The sequence below is a fragment of the Plodia interpunctella genome, chromosome 1 (genome assembly GCF_027563975.2).
Source record: "Plodia interpunctella isolate USDA-ARS_2022_Savannah chromosome 1, ilPloInte3.2, whole genome shotgun sequence".
In the NCBI taxonomy this organism is placed as follows: Eukaryota; Metazoa; Arthropoda; class Insecta; order Lepidoptera; family Pyralidae; genus Plodia; species Plodia interpunctella.
Window position 1 is genome coordinate 8,724,928 of NC_071294.1, and position 20,158 is coordinate 8,745,085.

Sequence of the window (20,158 nt, forward strand, 5' to 3'; positions counted from 1 at the left end):
CTAATTACTGCCTTTGTATTTGATAGATCATACTAAAGCAAATTATTTAGAAGACCGAATTATTGAAATATTATTGCTTTACCCTAGAACTTAGCTTCCGCGTAATTAACATTAACGCAACATGAATTAGACTACAGTTGACACACAAAAGTACTTTCCCATTTATGACTTTGATAAATACACACTTAGCCAATATAGGATTTGGCAGCATATTTTAGAGTAAGTAGCACTCTACTACTCTATGCCTAAAGTTGATTCTAAATTATATTACAAATAACCACATATGTAATAAAAATCATAAAGCACAGCATTCGCCTTTTGTACGTTCATGCTTTTGTTGGTGGCATAAAGACCGCCCACGTCCTATGCTAATTTACACCGCTAAAGATGCTATTATAGACGTCATACAACAGGTCAAAGACATCAACGGTTCGCTCAGATATGAAAATCTACCCGAATGTTATGGTCTGTGATAGAGAGAACAATACAAAATAAATTATGTATACTAAAGGAGAATGAGAATGCATATTTTACAAGATAATTAAACATTTTCTTTATGCGTTGTTGTTCTACGTAAAGAATATTTTAGGACATTAAAAAGTGTAAATTAGAAAGGCAGCATTGAAACGAAACGAAGTGGATGTATGTATATCCATGATTAAACTAAAGAAGGACTAGACAGGATGTCGACACGACTACGACAACACAATCTTTTTTCGTCAACCCTGTTGAATGGAGAAGAAATGTGAAACTATTTGAAATTTCAAATTTGCGTTGGTCTTTTAAACAATTACGATTCATAACATTTTGAAAATTTAATCCCTAAGGTAATGATATAGCGGTATGGGATATAAATATGGCACTGACAAAAGCTTTTGCAATGTAAATTCCGAATGCTTAGTTCATATTATAACCAGGCTTTATTTCAAGACTGCGGAGATTGGTTCCCCGTGCCACTTAATTAAAAATAACAAGAAAGACGCGCCGCACACCTGCCCCTCCATTTTATTATGCACCTCTATAGTGTGGTCTCTCGCCGTGCCATTGTTTGTTATAATTAACACGGCTTAGGAGATATGATGCAACTTTATTATAATATTATAGATATTAGATTCAATAAAAGTAGTGTGGAATGCTTGTATAATGTACATGTTCTTTTTTCATATCGAGAATAATCTCAAGATGCATCTAACCTAGACACACACGAGCACAACACATATATAAGTAGTGATTCGCGCTTGCGGACATGAAGCGATTTATATTGTAATGATAAACCTATGAGTCTTGTTCATTATATTACGGTGTTCTTCAACTTTAGAACGAAGTTATAAATACTGCACAATGTCTGTAGAGGTGCGTAATTTATAGTTTCCTAAGTAAGAAGTTACTATAACAGTAACTGAGCTACAAATAACAGTAATTTTAATTAGAACGTCTAAAAATTACAAGATCTGTTAGTTTCGTACGTTTAAAAACGTTTCTGCGAATTCTTAAATAATCCCTGCTTTAACTAAATTTGAGATTACGGGGCATTTCCAAAGCGCTAGAAGGCTATAACTGAGGTGCGTACGTCCCTAAACTGAATGAGATATATAAAGTACTTACTAATTCTATGTATATAGGTACTGTAACATTAACCTGGTTGCAAGCGGGACCGACAAATCTTTCGAAAACAAAGAATCATCGGAGACAATGGTGGAAATCTGAGATATCGACATAGCTAAGCTCGGTCTTGACATAGATATCAGCGCAAATTCATATAAATTCAACACGCAGAAGTAATACCAATAGGTAACGATAGCTGTAAGGAATATTAAATATTTGCGAAAATATTAATAACATTTAATATGTTCGCAAATATTTTAATTTCTAGATAAAATCGTAGTAAAGTCATTCGTTATAATTAACTTTTACTGATCATCAATCATCAATTTGACTGAATTGAATTGATAATTTAATAATTTTAATCATTTAATGCATGACAATCAACAATGTTAAATATTTAAGTAAATGGCATCTAGCTGCCCCAATGTTTGCTGTGCCCTTGCAGGGCGTCACCTGTACTTACTTATTATCTATGTAACACCTAACATTTCCACTTGTGACATTGCAATAAATGAATCTGAATCTGAATCTGAATCTATTCTAACTTACTGAATGCAGAAGAAATTTAGTATAGAGTAGTGGATTTTGTAATTATATATCCAACACCTTTAATAATCTCATGACTACTTCAATATTTCAGAAATATGAAGAATGTACATAAATATCTATTATAACGCGAATACGGGTTTTTTTTTACTAATTGCTATTACAAGCGCGTAAAGGTTAGAGTCGATCGTCGATGGTGATGTATGCGATCTGTAGAAAGCGTGTCACGGGCTCACGGGGCTCCGCTGTCGGTAAAAAAGTGCATAATTACAACCAACAATAGCCGCAGACATGTCTCGAAGGCCATCAGTGTCGTGTCCTTGTTGCTTCCTAACGCGTCAGTCAAGCATGTCAGTGTTACAGGCACCTCGGGGATTACTAGAATACGCTATCAACATAAAAATACCTCATTAGGATACTAGAGATTTCAATATTCGAAAGACATACATATAACATTTGTTTACAAATTACTCATTTTGCAAGAGGGCATCCTCCTACACCTATTCTACTCTATGTGGTATCGGTATAGCAAGACAATTTCCTCCAATTGTAGGTATATTATCTGTAGCATGACTCTTCCAGTATGATGCCAAAACTGTTCTTTCGTCTTAGTTGTCATGCTGTATACAATGCTCTCTATCTTTCTTAATATACCTATGATATTTAACAAGAACATAATTTATGGATACTTGTATCGTATTCAATACATTACGGAACAAAGGTTTCGATTTTCATTTACCAGGAAGTTTTCGTTCCAGTATGTAGTGAATTCTAATAGACTACGCGGAGCATATCATGACTTGGATTATCATTATTTTAGTTGAAATTGAATCTCATCAATATTTTTGCAGTAGGAAATGCAGGCACCTGATAGGAAGCCATATTTTTGTATCTATTGGATGTTATAGTTATTTTCTTTACTAATTTTATCATTGTTTTGAAAGGTGTTGACGCATGTTTCATACTGTTAAGAACTGGCAGGTGAAAGAAGGGATTATTTTTATGTCCATGGCACAAAAAGAACCGGCTAGCAAGCGGCTATGATGAATGTATGTAGATTGACCCACTACAGAACTAATCGAGTCTCTACGCAGGGTTAATTAATCGTTGACAGCAATAAATATTTGATCATAGAAGAAATTGACACATTTGTCGATTTGTACTTATAAAGACATATTGATTGTATTTTATATTTGTACATACTTAGCTTTGAAAATATGATGAGCCATACTTTTTTAAAACTGCTTAAAACGTATCAACATTAATAAGTTATCATATAAATATAGTAGAAGTGTATGTGACGCAATGAAATGTATACATTTTTCAGCTGATATTGCACTGTACTGTACTTCATCTACCTACAAACATTATACTTTTATACAAAAGAACAAACACAAAAAAATTCCCAATCTTTCTCTACTGAAAAAATAAACTTATTGCAAAACCGTATCATATAATATTACGCAAGTGGCCATTACGTTTTTTCTGCACAACATAAAGACCAAAAACAAAAGCGACCACAAAGTTATTGTTCACAAATTTCCACCGGATCAATGCGTTTAGTTAGAGCGATCGAAACACTGACCTCAATATAAGATTTAACTTACCTGTCACGGTTATCCTGTTAACTGGTATAAGCACAACCTTCTATTTGTAAACAAGTGGGTAGTTAAAATGAGATGCGTGGAGTTGCTCTGACGGTCGGAGCGAGACTGGCAGAAAGCGGCCTGCTGGCTGCTGATGGTGGGTGGTACAGACTGCTGTATGTCGAGATACCTGCGTGGATCTCTATGTGGCCGTAAAAGGGCTGGTTGATATGTTGTCGACTGTACCACGCGCGAATTGAGCTCACTACGACTACAACATGCCTCGCTGGTCAGGTATATAGGATTCAATGTGAGGTGACGTGACCGGACTGCATGCGCATGAATAAAAAGATCTATATAGAGCCTCTAAAACGCATGTCTTTGTAGAGAACTCATAGATCCAAATGTTTAATAAATGATTGCACTATAAGTTGGCGTGGTGCTGTCGATTGCTTGAAAGAAGTGAACGGTAGTTGTAGCATGATGCTACAAAATAATCTCCTAGACTCAATAATAACTTTTTTATAGAACGAACATTAGTCGACGGCGTAACCTTTCAAACCAAATGTAAATCTACATTGGGATTTCATGAAAAATCAAAATCGCGCTCTTTAGTAAAATCAAGTTACGAGCAACAAACAACAAAGTATGTTGCGTTATAGTTATATTTAAATGAAGCGCAGCGTTACATAAACACCAACTACTCAGGTCGGAAGTTACCTTACCTGCTTGATTTAACCTGACAATGTAAAGTACACCAACTAATCCGACCGGTCGAAAGCGCGATTAAATCTTAATGTAGTCGACTTACATGTTCTAAACTTATTTTTTGTTTTGCTTTCATATGCAAGGAAAACATTAGAGGGAAATATATGAAAAATCATATAGACTTATTTGAAAAAACAAAAGATAAATGAACCATAATCATAGTACCTACAGGCTATATTATATTTTACGCGTGTACAAAAGTACCTACATGGATATTTTACGAGAGCTAAGCGGTATTTACTCACGCTGTCGTCTCTGCATGTTCTCCGGTTCCGTTAAGGGTTGTGAAGTTTTTAAGATTCGGCTGTGATTTTACATCCGGCCGCCTGCCTGACGTTCCCTCCATGGGAGTGGTATTATTGCCTATCAGCTGCCTAGTTACAGAGTAATTTGTTTATTTCTAGCTGTTGTTAGATAAAAACAAATTACTATGTAACAGTTCCAGACACAGGCATATTTTTGCTTAGTATGACGTTCCAACACCTGTAAATATTGAAGTTACCTATCAAACTATTCATATTTTATTTATTTTTATTTTATTATTATAAAATTGATATACTTAACGTGGACAACTGACGACGCCGTTAGTTCTCACGGCTGGACATCTGTCCAAAACTCGACAAACCACTACGAAAAAAAACAGCACGCACCTGCTTTATTGGCATAATAATTACTGCGGCTCCCAGACCCTGGATCAAACTCATAGGACACAGATACGAATCTAGATTTCTTTATTCATACGGCATTTATAATTTAATATTTTAGCAACCTTAATTTTAAATTACTCAATAATCAACAAAAATATATAGAAAAAAAACTTTCCTTTTACATACGATAGAGGCGATGATGTGCATTTTGTCCATGACAAAATGATATGGTCAAGAGCCTATCAAATAAATAAGTTTGGTTCGGATAGTCAGTTTTGTGGCTTTGATTTGACATTGACTTTTCGAAATTCAGCAAATGGAGCATTTATTTTGAGGAGCATAGCGCTGGACTCGTTTTCTTATCTCTTATTATTTTCTCGCTAGAATGGACTTAATATTCCACATTACCTAAACACAAGATTTTCTATGTCCTAAGTGTTTTGTAACAAGCAGGACACTGACAAGCAAAAAAACTTCGCCTGCGTGCTCGGTGTAGAAAGTAAACATTAAAAGATAGTTTAATGATCACGTAAGATTTATTTCAAAACTGATTCACCTTTATTTATAATTATAATACGACTGAACATTCTTCAGATAATAAAAAGATCAAACGTGGTGGAACCAAATATTGTTCATATAAAAATTTCCACTGCCAGGAGTTCAGCGACTTCTACAGATCTTGTGACGACTTCCATAACATAATGGTCGGAAGTCGTTCTCTATCGGAAGGTTCTGGATTCGATTTCAAATGCAGGTAATTATTTGTACTTACAATTACAAATATTTGTCAGAAGCTCTGAGTGTTTGGTGTCAGTTTCTGTGTTTTTGTCCATCTTACTACTTTATGATATAAAGCCAAACTTGTGAGTTTAGCGTAGCCCGTCAATTGTTATCCATTTATATATTAACTTAAAACAACTTCTTTTTTACATAAGCCATATGATTTCAAAATGCGAACTTGTAATGTTGAAAATTCAAATTACAAAATCTTGTCATTTCTCGGAAACAATACTGCTCATGACGCGATCGAAATAAAAAGAGAATAGGCCCCAATCGTGAACGCGGATACATTAGTTACGTAACATCAGACTAAAAAGGCTTATTGTAGGAAAGTGAAATAACGTACTGTATTGTGGTGTTGTAATTCACATTTTGTGCACATTGTTTGTGAGACTTATTCGTTATGAGAAACAAATTTCTATTTAACAGTCATTAGTAACTAGTAACACAGTTTTGGCGCCGGCAACTGGTTCCAACTAGTTTAAACTGCTATTAACCATGATTATGTAGCTATCAGTTATTAAGACATTAAAACATTCGACACGTATCATGCGCAGCAGAAAGTCTGCAGTTTAATCACTGGTTACGGCGATTATTGAAGCAAAGTATGCTCGGTAAAAGTGAAAATTGCGGATTTGTTTGTGCCTGCGATAGTTCTAACTATAACAGGTTTCTCTAGCATGTGTATACCTATTTGAGTTTGGCTTTCACATTGTCTGATTTGACATCCATTATGTTTCGTTCATATTTTCATCAGTGTCACGCACAACGTGACACCAATCTTATGTAAACAATTTAAACAAGAAAATGTGTTCCACCTTTAGTTTGGACGGCACGAATTTTACCCTGTCACCAGTTAACCACAAATTACAAGTCACTCGCATATATTGTTTTAGTTCTATTCTAAGTGAGATATTTGATTTGGCATTATTTATTAAATTAAATTTGATGGAACTAAAGCCTTATTTTGTTAAAGTATCTACAAAGTAATTCAGTACCTACCTATTTCAATACATAGTTTAAAATATAATAATGATTTAGTTAATCAGTCTATATATCGCTCGCTGTTAGCGAATCTACACGGCATCATAATTTTCTCCTCCTCGACTTCTCCCTCGATTTTGACCTCGATTTCGCTCGCAGATATAAGTATAAGTTACCTATCATTTATAATTGACTACGCATTGTTACTCAAACAGAATTTCGTAAAGATTTTGGTAAAGTTGAATTCTGAGATTATCTTTCGCGGCTGTAGCGGTACTTTGCTATAGTTACTGTTGTGGCCGTTCTTCTCAATAGATGTAAAGATAATAACTTTTTCTTTAACGGAAAACAAGATATAACACGAATTCGATGTCTGTCAGTTAGTCGTGAGAGCATGTACAATTTGTTAGCATCAAAAGTGCCGTAAGAAAGCGTCACGTACCATAAACTCATCATTCGTAATTTCAAAACGCTCATTATAATATAATAGGAACCAAGTTTTATTATTCATTTAAAATGTTTGAGTCTAAATTAGCAATACCTAACTAGAATAAAATTAATACCGTCCGTGACCAAATGCTAGGCATATGCATCCACACATGTACGCCAACCTACCTAATCCTGTGCCATATAAATCAATATGTGGTTATTGGTTAGATTTTACTTAAAATCGATAGAAAAATAAATAGACACAGATAGAAATCAGAATACAGATTCCGTTCCGATTTCTATGTTCTCTGCCAACATGCTGATGTTACGAAAACCAATTAATTATTCTATTTATTTCAAGACTAGTATGAAATCTTGGGCCGTGCTGGTTTTCTGACCGCGGCTCGTATAAGGGCCGGCGCGTGTCGAACGACGTCGCTGATAAAATCGCATTATTTATAGTAGACGCTAACGAGACGCACCGTGTCGCCTGCTTCTAGATACAGCTAGCAGATAGCCCCCCTTACACCCGAACATCGTTGTGACATGATTAATCGCAAAGTAAATAAAGAACACATGTTTAACACCGGTTATATTGAAGACTAGAAATACCAAGAAATATCGTTTTTTTACTCCACCGACAAGAGCACATGCCACAAGCATTTTATAAACCTATCATCACGCCTATTTTACGCTTGGATAGGCAGGTAGATTTACCTGTAGGTACGCTTGGATAGGCAGGTAGATTTACCTGACTTGATCCTTAAAAATCTCCTAATCTAGTAATAGTTCATTGAGATACATTTTACGATTGATATTTGGTTTTATTATAATAAGATAAAGTGAATGGTATCTATTATTTATGAGAACATAAAGTTACTGATATGTATATAATCAAATGGTTTAGAATGGAGTGTAAAATATTTTAAACTCTCTTTATTTTGTAACAAAATGGCATAGAACCAGACACGTGAAAAGATGGCAATAGTCTTCAGACAATAAGATTACGTGACAGACGAAATCTGCGCTACCCCTCACGCAGCTAAACAAAGTAGGTTTTCTTTACAAAATAATGGTGTTTTTTCTATGAAGAAATACTGAAATTGTCAACAGGGACGAGGCAGCACAATCGGTGGAAAGTTGACGCGGCAACTTGCAAACACAATAGCGCAAAATTGGTGCATGACTTGAAAGTTATCGAAGCCTATATTTAGTAGAAACACAGATCATTTATTTACAATTTTGTTAATACCTGCAAACTGTTTATAGATTTAAAATGTTTTTTCTCTTGTTTCATGGCATATTCTGAAATAAAGGATCAGGTATGTACTTAAACATTTACATTTTGGACTACTTAAGATAGTTGACATATTTAATATATTTTAATAAATTTAATTATTCATTAAGCCTATTGTGCCTATACAATTGTTTATTGTGCATAAATATAAAATAAATTAATGAAATGTTATTAAATTATGAAGAGACAATTCGAATATTCATAAGGTAATAAGTAATTTAAGGCTTCACAAATTTCCATAGGATTTGCTCTGATACTATTATGTAGATAGTTGGTTGAAAGATTAGAATGCATTTTATATACCTATTCTGTTTCACTGTACTTTGAGTCATTCAATTGCTATTCCTATTTAAGGAAATATAATCTTATTCTGTAGCTAGAACCTTGTTGATGAATCTTGACTTGATATTTCGTAGGTGTGAGTGAACCCATAGCATTCGGCTAGACAATTCTAGATGCTTAAACAGTCATTGAAACATGAACATTACAAAGTACACAACTTTGGGGGTAAGGCCAGCGCCGTGGTAAGGCCGCGGTCGTGATGCTAGTGGGCGCGGGTGTGAGGCTCTCGTCCTGAGTCAGTGTGATGTTTCAGTGCGGCTATCTCGAGGGGCTGCGCTCATCACTCGGTGGCTGGACGCAGAAAGTTAAATCATGGTACTGGGGACGACCTCTAGTAAGTGGCCCGACGATCATCGCCGGAACGGCCGGCGAATATCCTAGCACATTGACAGTTCTTACATTTGCACGTTATTTTACAAAAATAAATCTTTGAAATTTTTATTGGAAATTCTCGCTTCTAAATCGAACGATTGCTTGGTGTTAGCAAAACATTTTAATTATTATTGTATGTTCACTTTTCTCGTTGCACTATACTTTCGGTGTTGATTTAACGTAATTAACCGTTTTGTTTTATTATTTCGTCGTAGAAATGCACTCGTTTTATTTTATTCCCTCGTATTACCGGTAAACATTATCATTAGACTGTAGAGGTACTTAGGTACTTGATGAATAAGCTAACATTTTGCATGAAAAACCTTCTTAGTATGTCGAAGAGTAATATCGGACTTTTGCGGTTTATTAAAAATGTTGTTTCTATAGCTGTAACTCAGATCCATTGTTTTGTTTTCCGATCCATTTGAACGTACTTAGATCATCTTTTGTTGATGTAAATAACGCATGGTGGCGTTACGTAATTGTATTGAAGCGGAATGATAAATAAATTTTCATCTTCATTAAAGCTTATATTTGAACGCGAATTATTATTTTATTTTTAATATTTTTTTGCTCCACGACTGTCATTCTATTACTCTCAATTATATACTTACCTACATAGGTAATTGGGATATTGACTCTTTCCATGAACATGTGACACTTGTAAAATATATCCACTTTGAACCACGCCACCGAGTGATCGAAACGCATGTTTCTAAGCCTCCAGCACACATCTCACTTACAGCTTCTCGATACATTCGACGTATACTGATCACTACATCTTTGTAACTGAGAGGCATAAGGTCGTAAATCGTTTCATTTCGTCAGAATTTTTAATTCCTGTATACTATGCACCAGGAAGACGGCACGGAGAGTTACTGCCCTCTGCCACCCAGATACACACGATCTAAAGATTTTATTCTTAGAGCACTATCTGATATTAGAGGCTGAATTGACTTTGCTGTTAGCCTTGTAGCATTACAGTTTTAGTGTGGATGTGGTATACTTTTAGTAATTAGGATTTAGGTTTATTTTGTAAGTATCATAATATGTTTTATATTTTAAATTACATTACGAGAGTTGGAGTTGTGTTTGGGGCTTGCCTATTTGCGTATTCCTTTTCAGATATTTGTCTATTCAACAGGAATTGGCACACAAGTTATCACGCAGTTTCGACATGAAAGAAGAGGGTGGTGCTCTTCTAGAAGATAGAGGGGGAATCCGGCGTCACCAGTCGATGCAGCGGCTGCAGCACGGCGACCCCCAGATGGACGAGAGCAGAGCCGCACGGGTCGTGCCTGACCATCACGGGAATCTGCACATCAGTGTCAAAAAAACTAAACCTATACTGGGAATAGCGATAGAAGGCGGCGCCAATACTAAACATCCGTTACCTAGAATTATCAATATCCACGTGAGTCAACGCTTGCTGTAATCAGTTTTTCGTCTTCCTTAGATTAACCTGACGATTTTGAGCAAATGGGCAAAGCTAGAATAAATAGAAATAGTAATGTATTTCTAGTAAAATTACTAGAATAACTTTATTTGTTCAACATAAGTACATATTTGTTTTTTATAGTAATACCTTATTTACTGATACTTACGTAATAACTATATTTTTTTTACTATCGTTGAGTTAGTATCCCATAACACAAGTCTAGAACTTACTTTGGGGCTAGCTCAGTCTGTGTAATTTGTCCTAATATATAATTATTTCATACCTTGTCCCAAAAAGGAATTGAGGAGGATGTTTCCATCGTTTTCTGTAAATATCTTTAGAACCCAGTTATGAGATGTGGTAATTTCTGATGTGATATATATTCCAAATATATAGGAACACGGCGCAGCATATGAAGCCGGCGGTCTGGAGGTGGGCCAGCTGATACTGGCGGTGGACGGCCACCGGGTGGAGGGCATGCAGCACCAGGAAGTCGCGAGACTCATAGCTGAATCGTTCGCGCAGAGAGACAAGCCGGTTGGTAACAATGCTTATATAATTGCTTAGGTATAACTATAGACCACGTCTCATTCGATTAGACGGTCTGACGTCTTCATGCTGGTTGAGCTTTGGAATGGAATATTATGTATATATTTTCAACTTTTATAATTTACATACATTGACAAAGGATTTATAAATCATATGTCAGAAAAAATCTTTTTATACTTTGCGCAAAAGATATAAAACATTTACAGAAATTAAGTATCAACTACTGCTTACTTCATTACTCGATTGTTTCTATATTACAGGAGATCGAGTTCCTTGTGGTAGAAGCGAAAAAGTCGAATCTGGAACCAAAGCCAACAGCGCTGATTTTTTTGGAGGCCTAACATCTACTGTCCCTCCCCGCCAGCGACCCCCCGGCCGCGCTGGGCAGCGCGACTCAGGGAGTCGACCTCACCGCGCACACCACGGAATAGCCAACTCGAACCTGCGGTGTCACATGCTCTTCTGAATGCGTCATCTTTGATGCTCCTTAGTACCATGAAGCACGTCTTCTCTGGAGAGGGTTCTTGTATTACATCGCACCATATTTTTGAAAAATATAACAAAATTCTCCAGTTTTGGTTGAGAGCATAGTGTAAAATCTCATTGCAAAATTTGTACAATCAAGGAATACAGTTTTAATTTACTTACATATTTCAAAAAAGTTTAGATACAGAGATAATTAATTGTGAAATGCATTGCGATGTATAAAAAACCTTGAAATTTTATATCAGTGAGAAGACGAGTGTATTTGGTATAAGGAGTTCAGTAGAGACGTGTCTCGCTCTACAGGGGATCAGACCACTGTGTGAATGATGGTACTCGTCGTAACAACTATGAAACTAACGCTGCAACGGGCTGACATGAGAATACAGACTGGTGATTTGACGCAGGTAAACTAAGTAGGCTATGCGAAATAATGGCACAAGGGAGGCAAACTTTCTACATCTCGAGTATGTCCAAAATTTTGAAGAAATTAGGTTTGAAGCACACTGCCCGAGAGGTTTTTAACAAATTTCTTATTAAATTACGTCCCACTTTTCTAAAGGGATATTTCGGGTAGATTGAAAAAAAAATTTATAAATTATTTTCTAGAGGTAGAAATTAAACCAATTTTACCAGTAGTCAGCGACTGAATTTTATAAAAGAAAATCTCCTACTTTTACCAATTTGATAAGTTCATCATAAAAAGTCACACGCATTAAACGATATCGATTAAATTGTAGATAGCCTCGGTCGATTCAATTCCGTAACTAATTTAAATAGAGCTAGAGTTGTAAAGAAATGACGATAACATAGATCTTACTGTTGATTTGTGACGAATTGTGCTAATATTCGATTGGTAATGGTGCTATGAAAAGAATTCATCTTCAGTAAAGAGTTCCAGTCGCGGGATCATGATCACATTAGTTTCACTAGCGGTCGAGTAGTGCTTGTTGTCAGCGCGTTAGCATCCATGCAGAGAGTTCACTTGCGATGTCATCCATGTGCCATCCAATTGGTAGGAAGGTCAGCGTTCAGTTCGGGTCATCTCATCCCAGATCGTTGTATCGGTGGTAGTTGCAGTCCATCATTGTCATCCGTAGAGCAGAGCTTGCAGCACGACGCGCTCCTAAGCAAGCTGTTTTATATATCTCTCTTTTATTCACTAGACATACACTTTCAAAATCAGGGCACGTAATGTTCCCAAGTGCACTATCAGGTCACAGGGGCATTGAGACGCAGATTTCCCCCGGCACAAGTTATGACTTTATTAGTTTATATCTTTTTTATGATCTGTAAATATAATAGCAGCTTCTAGTAGTTTAACATATTTATATAGAGATTTACAAGTATTAGGTATTTACAATAGGTTTTCTCAGATTTTCTTCTCCAAAAAGGATCGTGCGAAATTTGCGTCTCATCTCCAGCTTTAAATAATATTAAGATTTTTTAAAGTTACGATTCTACCTTCCATAAATTTAATTATCGAAATATGTTTAAGTAGATTCAATTTTTTTTCCCGTATTCTGTTCTTATAAACCCAGAAAAACATGGTTGTGCTTGTAATCAGTTTGCTTAGCGAGGCCATCAATGCGCGTCTAACATGTTCATTCCATCAGGTAGCGGTGAGTTTACGAAATTATGGCGGAGAGGGATTTTAGCCCACTCTTTATTTATATATGCGTAAATTTTAAGTCAATGTGTGCAATATAGGAAATCTAAAGTTTTGTTAGAGGATAGATTCAATATCATATTTTCTGCAATGGTATTCTAGACATTACTAAGTGTCGACGAAGAGATGTCCAAAAAGATAGCAAGTTGCTGTCTTCGTAATGTACTAGAATAGCATAGAGTATCTACTTGTTCCGAAATATCAATGTGCGTGTTGCTAGTGCTTTTAATATTACCTATTAAGCTGTAGATATTGTACACGTCCCTACAGAAACCATGTATAAAATGTAAAATGCTGTAACTGAACCTCATTATTTCGAATTATATTAACAAGTGACCGTTGTAAATATATATTATTATATTCATAAGCTGTAAATACCAAATTTGAATGTATTGTAATATAAATATTTATCAAAGTTAGTGCCAAAAGCATTTTAAAATCCAGTCAGGAATCGCGTGTACAGTATGGTAAAAGTGAAAACGAGCGGCATTTACAAAACAAGAGGTTTGAGGCACTGGTCGATTGCAATGACCTGTCAGCATCTGGCCTCAGATGTACAATAATAGTCGTCAATCAGCTTTCAGACAGATCAATGGAACCAGAGACCATGTTCTTAATACAAGCTAATCTCACTACGAATACGCTTTTTAAATATTAGAATTTGTGAAAATCGTTAACACATGTATTTAAAGTATTTTTAACACATTTCATAGTTACAAAAATATATTTTCAAATATCTAGTTACTAAACAGTAATTAATTTGTCGCAAACTGTTTCTTGAAGCATTGTGAATATAGTAAGTGTCTAAAACTTAAGTCACATGGTAAAATCCGCCTTTTCATATTTCAAATTTTAACAGTTTTAATTGTTAGATGACATTATATTGAAATGAACAGAGTACCTACCTATGCACTGAAACAACTATATTTTGTACGAATAATTATAGTTAATTTTAACTTATATCTATAGTTAATATTAAGTTTGTATGATTGTTACACTTAAGTATGTACCTTTGTAAGGCGCGGCGCATCACCCAGCCTCTATTTGAGTCAATTCATCCTTTACGTACTAAACACGTCAAACCAAAAGCAATTTTAAATGTAGGCATTAAGAATTATTTAAAAGTACTGCAACAAATTGTTCTAGTTATTGTTTGTATTTTCCCCACGAGTTTGACGATTTGTTTACCAACGGCATAGGTTCTGCTAACGTTAACATCGCTATCGTGTATCAATAGGCGCTCTTTTTGGCTGTAAATTAGAAAAAATGTCTTGACACTTGACACACGATTTTGACTTAATATTGCAGAATCGTCACCCAGCTTGATATACAAGTTGTATTCGAACCACGCCCGCGACAACGGCACGTCATGATTTCTTCCTAATATTAAGCCGTCCACTTATGTTCGCATTTACTTCTACTTCACTTTTAAGGTGTGGGATTCTAACGTTATAAAAAAGGTAATCGACCTTAGATAGTGTTCGATGTTGGTAAACATTTCACTGAAATAATATTTATCGCAAAGTTTATACTTCGCGCAGGTGTTTCGTTGAGAAGATCTATGTTGTAGTCTGTTGTTAAGTTTGTCGTTGATGACAAAATATATTGTTATCTAGATAATTTTGGTGTTTCATTCAATGTTTACCTCTTCCGCAATATCGGCACATGGTAACTTATAGTGACAGAACAGTTACAATAAAATTCGACGAATTAAATATTTAGATGACGTTTACACACATTGATAGCTAATTATTATAAAAAAAAATATTTAAACAAACAAGTGCTTACTTCTTGCGAATACTTTTCTCCGTAAAAAGGCCTCGATTGGATCTGCATAAATAAATACACACTTACAATATTCTACAAGCAAAAACACCCATATGAACCAAATAATAAGAGAGATACATTTTATCAATATAATTTTTTTCAGTTATAATTTGGAACAACCACTGCTGTAAGAAATATAATTTGAAAACTTTTTAGGTTACCTAAAGAATTTTATGGTGATGTTAAATGGTTCTACACGGTACTGAAGTGTTATGTCTCCTCTATAAAGAGCCATGCCATGCGGACGTCTCAATCAGTCTCAGACAAATAAGCGCTGCGCCTGAGTCGAGTTCTGAGCAAATACTAGTGTCAAGACTTTAAGAGCAAAAATATTAATATTTGACTACAGTATTTATGCTTATGCCTTACATATCCTTTAATAAAATAAATTCCTCTGCCGCGTCTGTCTGTCTATGAGTTCGCGATAAACTCAAACATTATTGCACGGGTTTTCATACGGTTTCCACCAGTAAATGAGTAATTCCTGAGGAAGGTTTAGGTTTAGTATAATCTATTGTGTTTTAGCCGAGAAAAGCCGGGACTGGCCGCCAATATTAGCATAAGAATAACGAATAGAATAGTGAGTATTCATTTGTAGAGAACACACCTATCAATAATTTATAAAAGTATTCATAAAAGTCCTGAAAGCTATAAATCAAGCTGTTAATCGGACTATTCGATGTTACGTAATATTTCGTTAAAATGTAAACTTAGGCATTAACAATGATATCCAGATCAAAAGTTATCGCATCGGTGGAAAACTTTAATATAAATCTTTTCCACACGGTTGTTTTTAATAACAAAAGATTAATTAATTTCTTTTAGGGTTCCTCAAATACAAAACACGCTATTTATACGTTAAAAATGTATCAATCAAATTAATCGACATATAATCTGACTAAAATCCTACTAATATTATAAATACGAAAATTTGTGAGGATGTATGTGTGTATGTTTGTTTCACGAAAAATGTACTGAACGGATTGAAAAAAAAAGAAATTTGGTAAAATATAACTTGGAATAACACATAGTGTACTTTTTATCCCGAAATTGGCAGGGGTAAGGGCGAAATAATTTCAAAAGCTTTTGTATACAAATATACTTTGCATGAACTAATGATGAAGAGCAATCAGATAATATACAGTTTCTTTAATCATCCATGCGAACAACAACGTTCAACAGGCAGTTGGGTTTTGGGATATTGTAAAGGGTCCTTTAGTTATTTTTCTTTATTTACTTTATTTCGCTTGTGCGCATCGCGCGGATTCCCGCATCCCGGTGAGATGCATAATGATACATTTTTATATAAGTGTATAAGTTTAAAATTAGTTAAGTTTATAATTTGATACAATATTGCAATAAACAAAAATCTCGCCAACTTTCGCTTCGCTTTGTTATGGAGACAAGAAATTTATAGGCATCGCAACATAAACATACCGTGACTATCTTACCGCTACGTCAAATTGGCTGATTTCGATAGAAAACATTATAAAATACTTATCAAAGAAAAATAACTTGTATTTTCACAACAATTTTATCCAATGTTTTTCAACTTTATACATCGAATGACATCGAACGACTTCGAAACTAAGAATCGAATTAGATAAAACACTAAAACTTTCCCTCGTAGGTCAGTGGCTTGAAATTTATTATGATCGATATACTGCAAAAATATAAACATTAGAGGCAAAAAGTCATCTCAATTTACCAATAAAGATATTTATTGAAAGCTATCAATTTATGGCTATCAAATTCAATCCTCAGTTGTTTTGCTATCGATCTATGTAGTAAGCAAACAAATTTATTTACAAGTCATTCACATTCAATATCCAAACTTGGTTGGGTGGAAGATCGGAAAATTAGAACTAAACCGTATACCGTCTGGTATACGGTTTAGTTCTAATTTTCCGATCTTCTTGTCAAGTCGGAAATTATTATGTGGTCAGTGTCAAATTTGGTATATTTCAATACAACATTTTTTATAAAACTCATTAAATAAAGCTACAAAAGATAACTTGTCCCTTATTTAGGTTTGACTTAAAAAAAAACTTAAAACCTCTTTCGCGACGTTTTGTAAGCTCAAGCTTTTCAATGATAATCTCAATAATCCAATTTCTGACATCATACGAAAACGTACGTCGTCGTACGTCAAAATTCGAAAACGTAGATTTTTCAGCTTTTAATGGACAAAAACTTAACAGAATTTAAGAGTCACGTTTATCTCATGTTTATAAATTTTTTCAAGGAATTAAAATTTTCCTCCACTCCACACTAAAAAAAACACAATTTAAACTCAATATAATAACAATATTAGTAAAAGAATAACATAATAACATCATCTATGCTGTTACAACACTCAAAACAAACCGCTGACTATGGGAGTCCCTCAGTCTGACGCAACAACTACTGACGCCGTATCATCATGAATGGCCGGTGCGAATCAATCGCAGGCCGTAGGGGGCACACACAACGTTAGACAGAAACCGGGCGGCGCTCGCGCATTTTAAACCGGCACACGATAAAATGTGTGCGGTTTGCGTCAGCCGCCCGCTGCTGCTGCACGTGCTATTTGGTGGGCACCTTCGATTTGATGATACAACAATTGATAAGCGACCTAGCTAAATCATTAACTTAAGAAACTCTTATATAAAAAATCAACTTAAAATAAATTAGTTGATAATCAACTTAATAAAATTAGTTAATTTTCACAGAGATGGACAAAGTTACTTTTTGACGTAGGAATGAGGGATGTTGTCGGTCGTTCGCTCTAAGGTAAAACATAGATATACGTACGAATGTCAGGAGATAACATAAAAAACTTTTTAAAAATATCTATTTAGTTATGTGAAAACTTGTAGAACAAGCCATACAATACTGGATATTGTATGGCTGGCATGGCTGCTGGTTTTTTACAAGTGCCCCTAAACATATATCTTTTATAGAAATCGCTGTGCATTCCACATCATAGAAATGCTTTTTTATTTTATATATAAATAATGGTTACTTTTTATATAGATAAAAAAAATAAAAGGGTTTACTTCCAATATTTTTCCAGTTTTCCCCCAAAAAGTCGGGTGCAAACCGTTTGCGCCGCACTCTTTGGGAAGAAATAGTGAAAATACTACGTCGGCATATATTCCATATATGTAACGTACTGTGTATATTTATTTATTTTCTAGGTAAGTACTATATTTTATTCTGAATAGAAATTTTCCAACAATGAAACATAATACAAAAGTGCTCTACAATCTTCGACAAAGCTATATTTAAACAAAATGCACTAGACAGTTTACATAAATGTAATGTCCCTGCTCTAAATGAAAGTCTAAGATAAAAAACTTGTGAAAAATAGAAATCTAAAATATAAAAAAAAAACTTGTGTTCTTTCTGCTAATTTTAGAAGCAAACAATAATTTCGGTAAGAGGTAAATGCGCCACAGCGTAGGAAAAAAATTAAGGTCAAGACCAATCTATCTGAAGAGATAGCAAGACTTTTTAAATCATTGACTAACTGTGACTTGTCTAGATCAATTCCTGGAATTTGACGTCTTTGATAAAATAAATTTCGGGTAAAAAAATAACATAACGTTATAATAGGATGGTGTTTTCGTAAATTCAAACTTAGGATGGAATTTATTCAGTTAAGAAAATATTCAGGTGAAATTATTCAGTTTTAGAGAGCTATATATTTTCGCTTGAGTATATTGTTTAGTCTTAATTACATACATTATTATTTAAGGAAGCTTAAAGTCTATTTTCATTGCAATATTCAATATCTGTCAGATGATAAATAAGTAGTTAAATTCTGTAAAACATTTGGTCTTTCATGAATTATTTATTTTAAACTAGTTTACTTGTTCGCTCATAAGAGAACAAATATCCTATACGACCAGTCAACCCGTTGGGAGAGAAATGTCAAACCTTGAACTTGTTTGATTTCAATTAATCTATTTTACTATTATTATAATATTCGCGATACTTATCTAGGTACTAAGTTTAGACGTTGACATGTCTAATATCACTGAAAAAAACATGGTGCAGTTTTCTTGTATTTATTAGATCATGTCGTCATTGTCGTTATCGGTGGAATAGAGATTTCGAAATCCTTTGACAATTGATTTCGAATAACCTATGACAAGTATCTGCAGTTTAGATTCTATCTCCTACTTTTACTCCCAGACCAACATGGTGATGAACACAGATATTAACATAACCGTTGGGACAAAATTAAACTTCTGAAATGGTTAAAAAGAACCTATATAGTTAATGAATTGTAAAATGATATCCGCATTTACGTACGATAGGCTGCTATTTATGTATCCGGAACTGGCCAATAATTCTAGAATATTTAAAAAGTAATTACAACATTTGAAAATAAAACTCTTCGGCTAGAGAATAAATATTTTTCATGTCCCTGTCATTTGTTTTTTTCAATTGGCGCCAATTTTGAAAATAGCTTGTCTTCATTGCCATGGATTTAACTCGTGAACATTTTCGCGCGATGATTTATTATGATTTTCGGCGTGGATTAACTCAAAAACAGTGCATCGAACAACTGATTTTAACTTTTGGAGATGAAGCACCTTAGAAAACCACTGTGTATTATTGGTTTAAGGAATTTCAACGTGGACGGTCTATGCTCACGGATGAAATTAAGGAGGGTCGTCCTAAATCGGTAGTGGTACAACAAAATATTGATGCTGTGCGACAATTAGTAATGCAAGATCGTCATGTTACATACCGTGAGATAGAGGCGTCTCTGGGCATTAGTATGACGAGTATACACGCGATATTACACGAACATTTAATTGTTAAAAAAATTTGTTCGCGTTGGAT

General features: G+C 34.7%; 1 protein-coding gene across 9 annotated transcripts in view; it reads left to right on the forward strand.

Moving 5' to 3' along the window:
* dysc (dyschronic) overlaps nucleotides 1–15,115 on the forward strand; it is a 66,065-nt gene extending 50,950 nt beyond the window's left edge. For 5 of the 9 annotated variants that reach the window (XM_053745219.1, XM_053745259.1, XM_053745243.1 and 2 more), the window contains 3 exons: nucleotides 10,501–10,770; nucleotides 11,191–11,331; nucleotides 11,604–15,115. In XM_053745219.1, coding sequence (XP_053601194.1) covers nucleotides 10,501–10,770; nucleotides 11,191–11,331; nucleotides 11,604–11,684 — 492 coding nt within the window. In that variant the 3' untranslated portion in view covers nucleotides 11,685–15,115. Of the gene's footprint in view, nucleotides 1–8,661; nucleotides 9,224–10,500; nucleotides 10,771–11,190; nucleotides 11,332–11,603 lie in introns of those variants that run through there. The other 4 variants (XM_053745250.1, XM_053745267.1, XM_064435918.1 and 1 more) reach the window with 3 other exon arrangements.
* The last annotated feature ends 5,043 nt before the right edge of the window (nucleotides 15,116–20,158 follow it).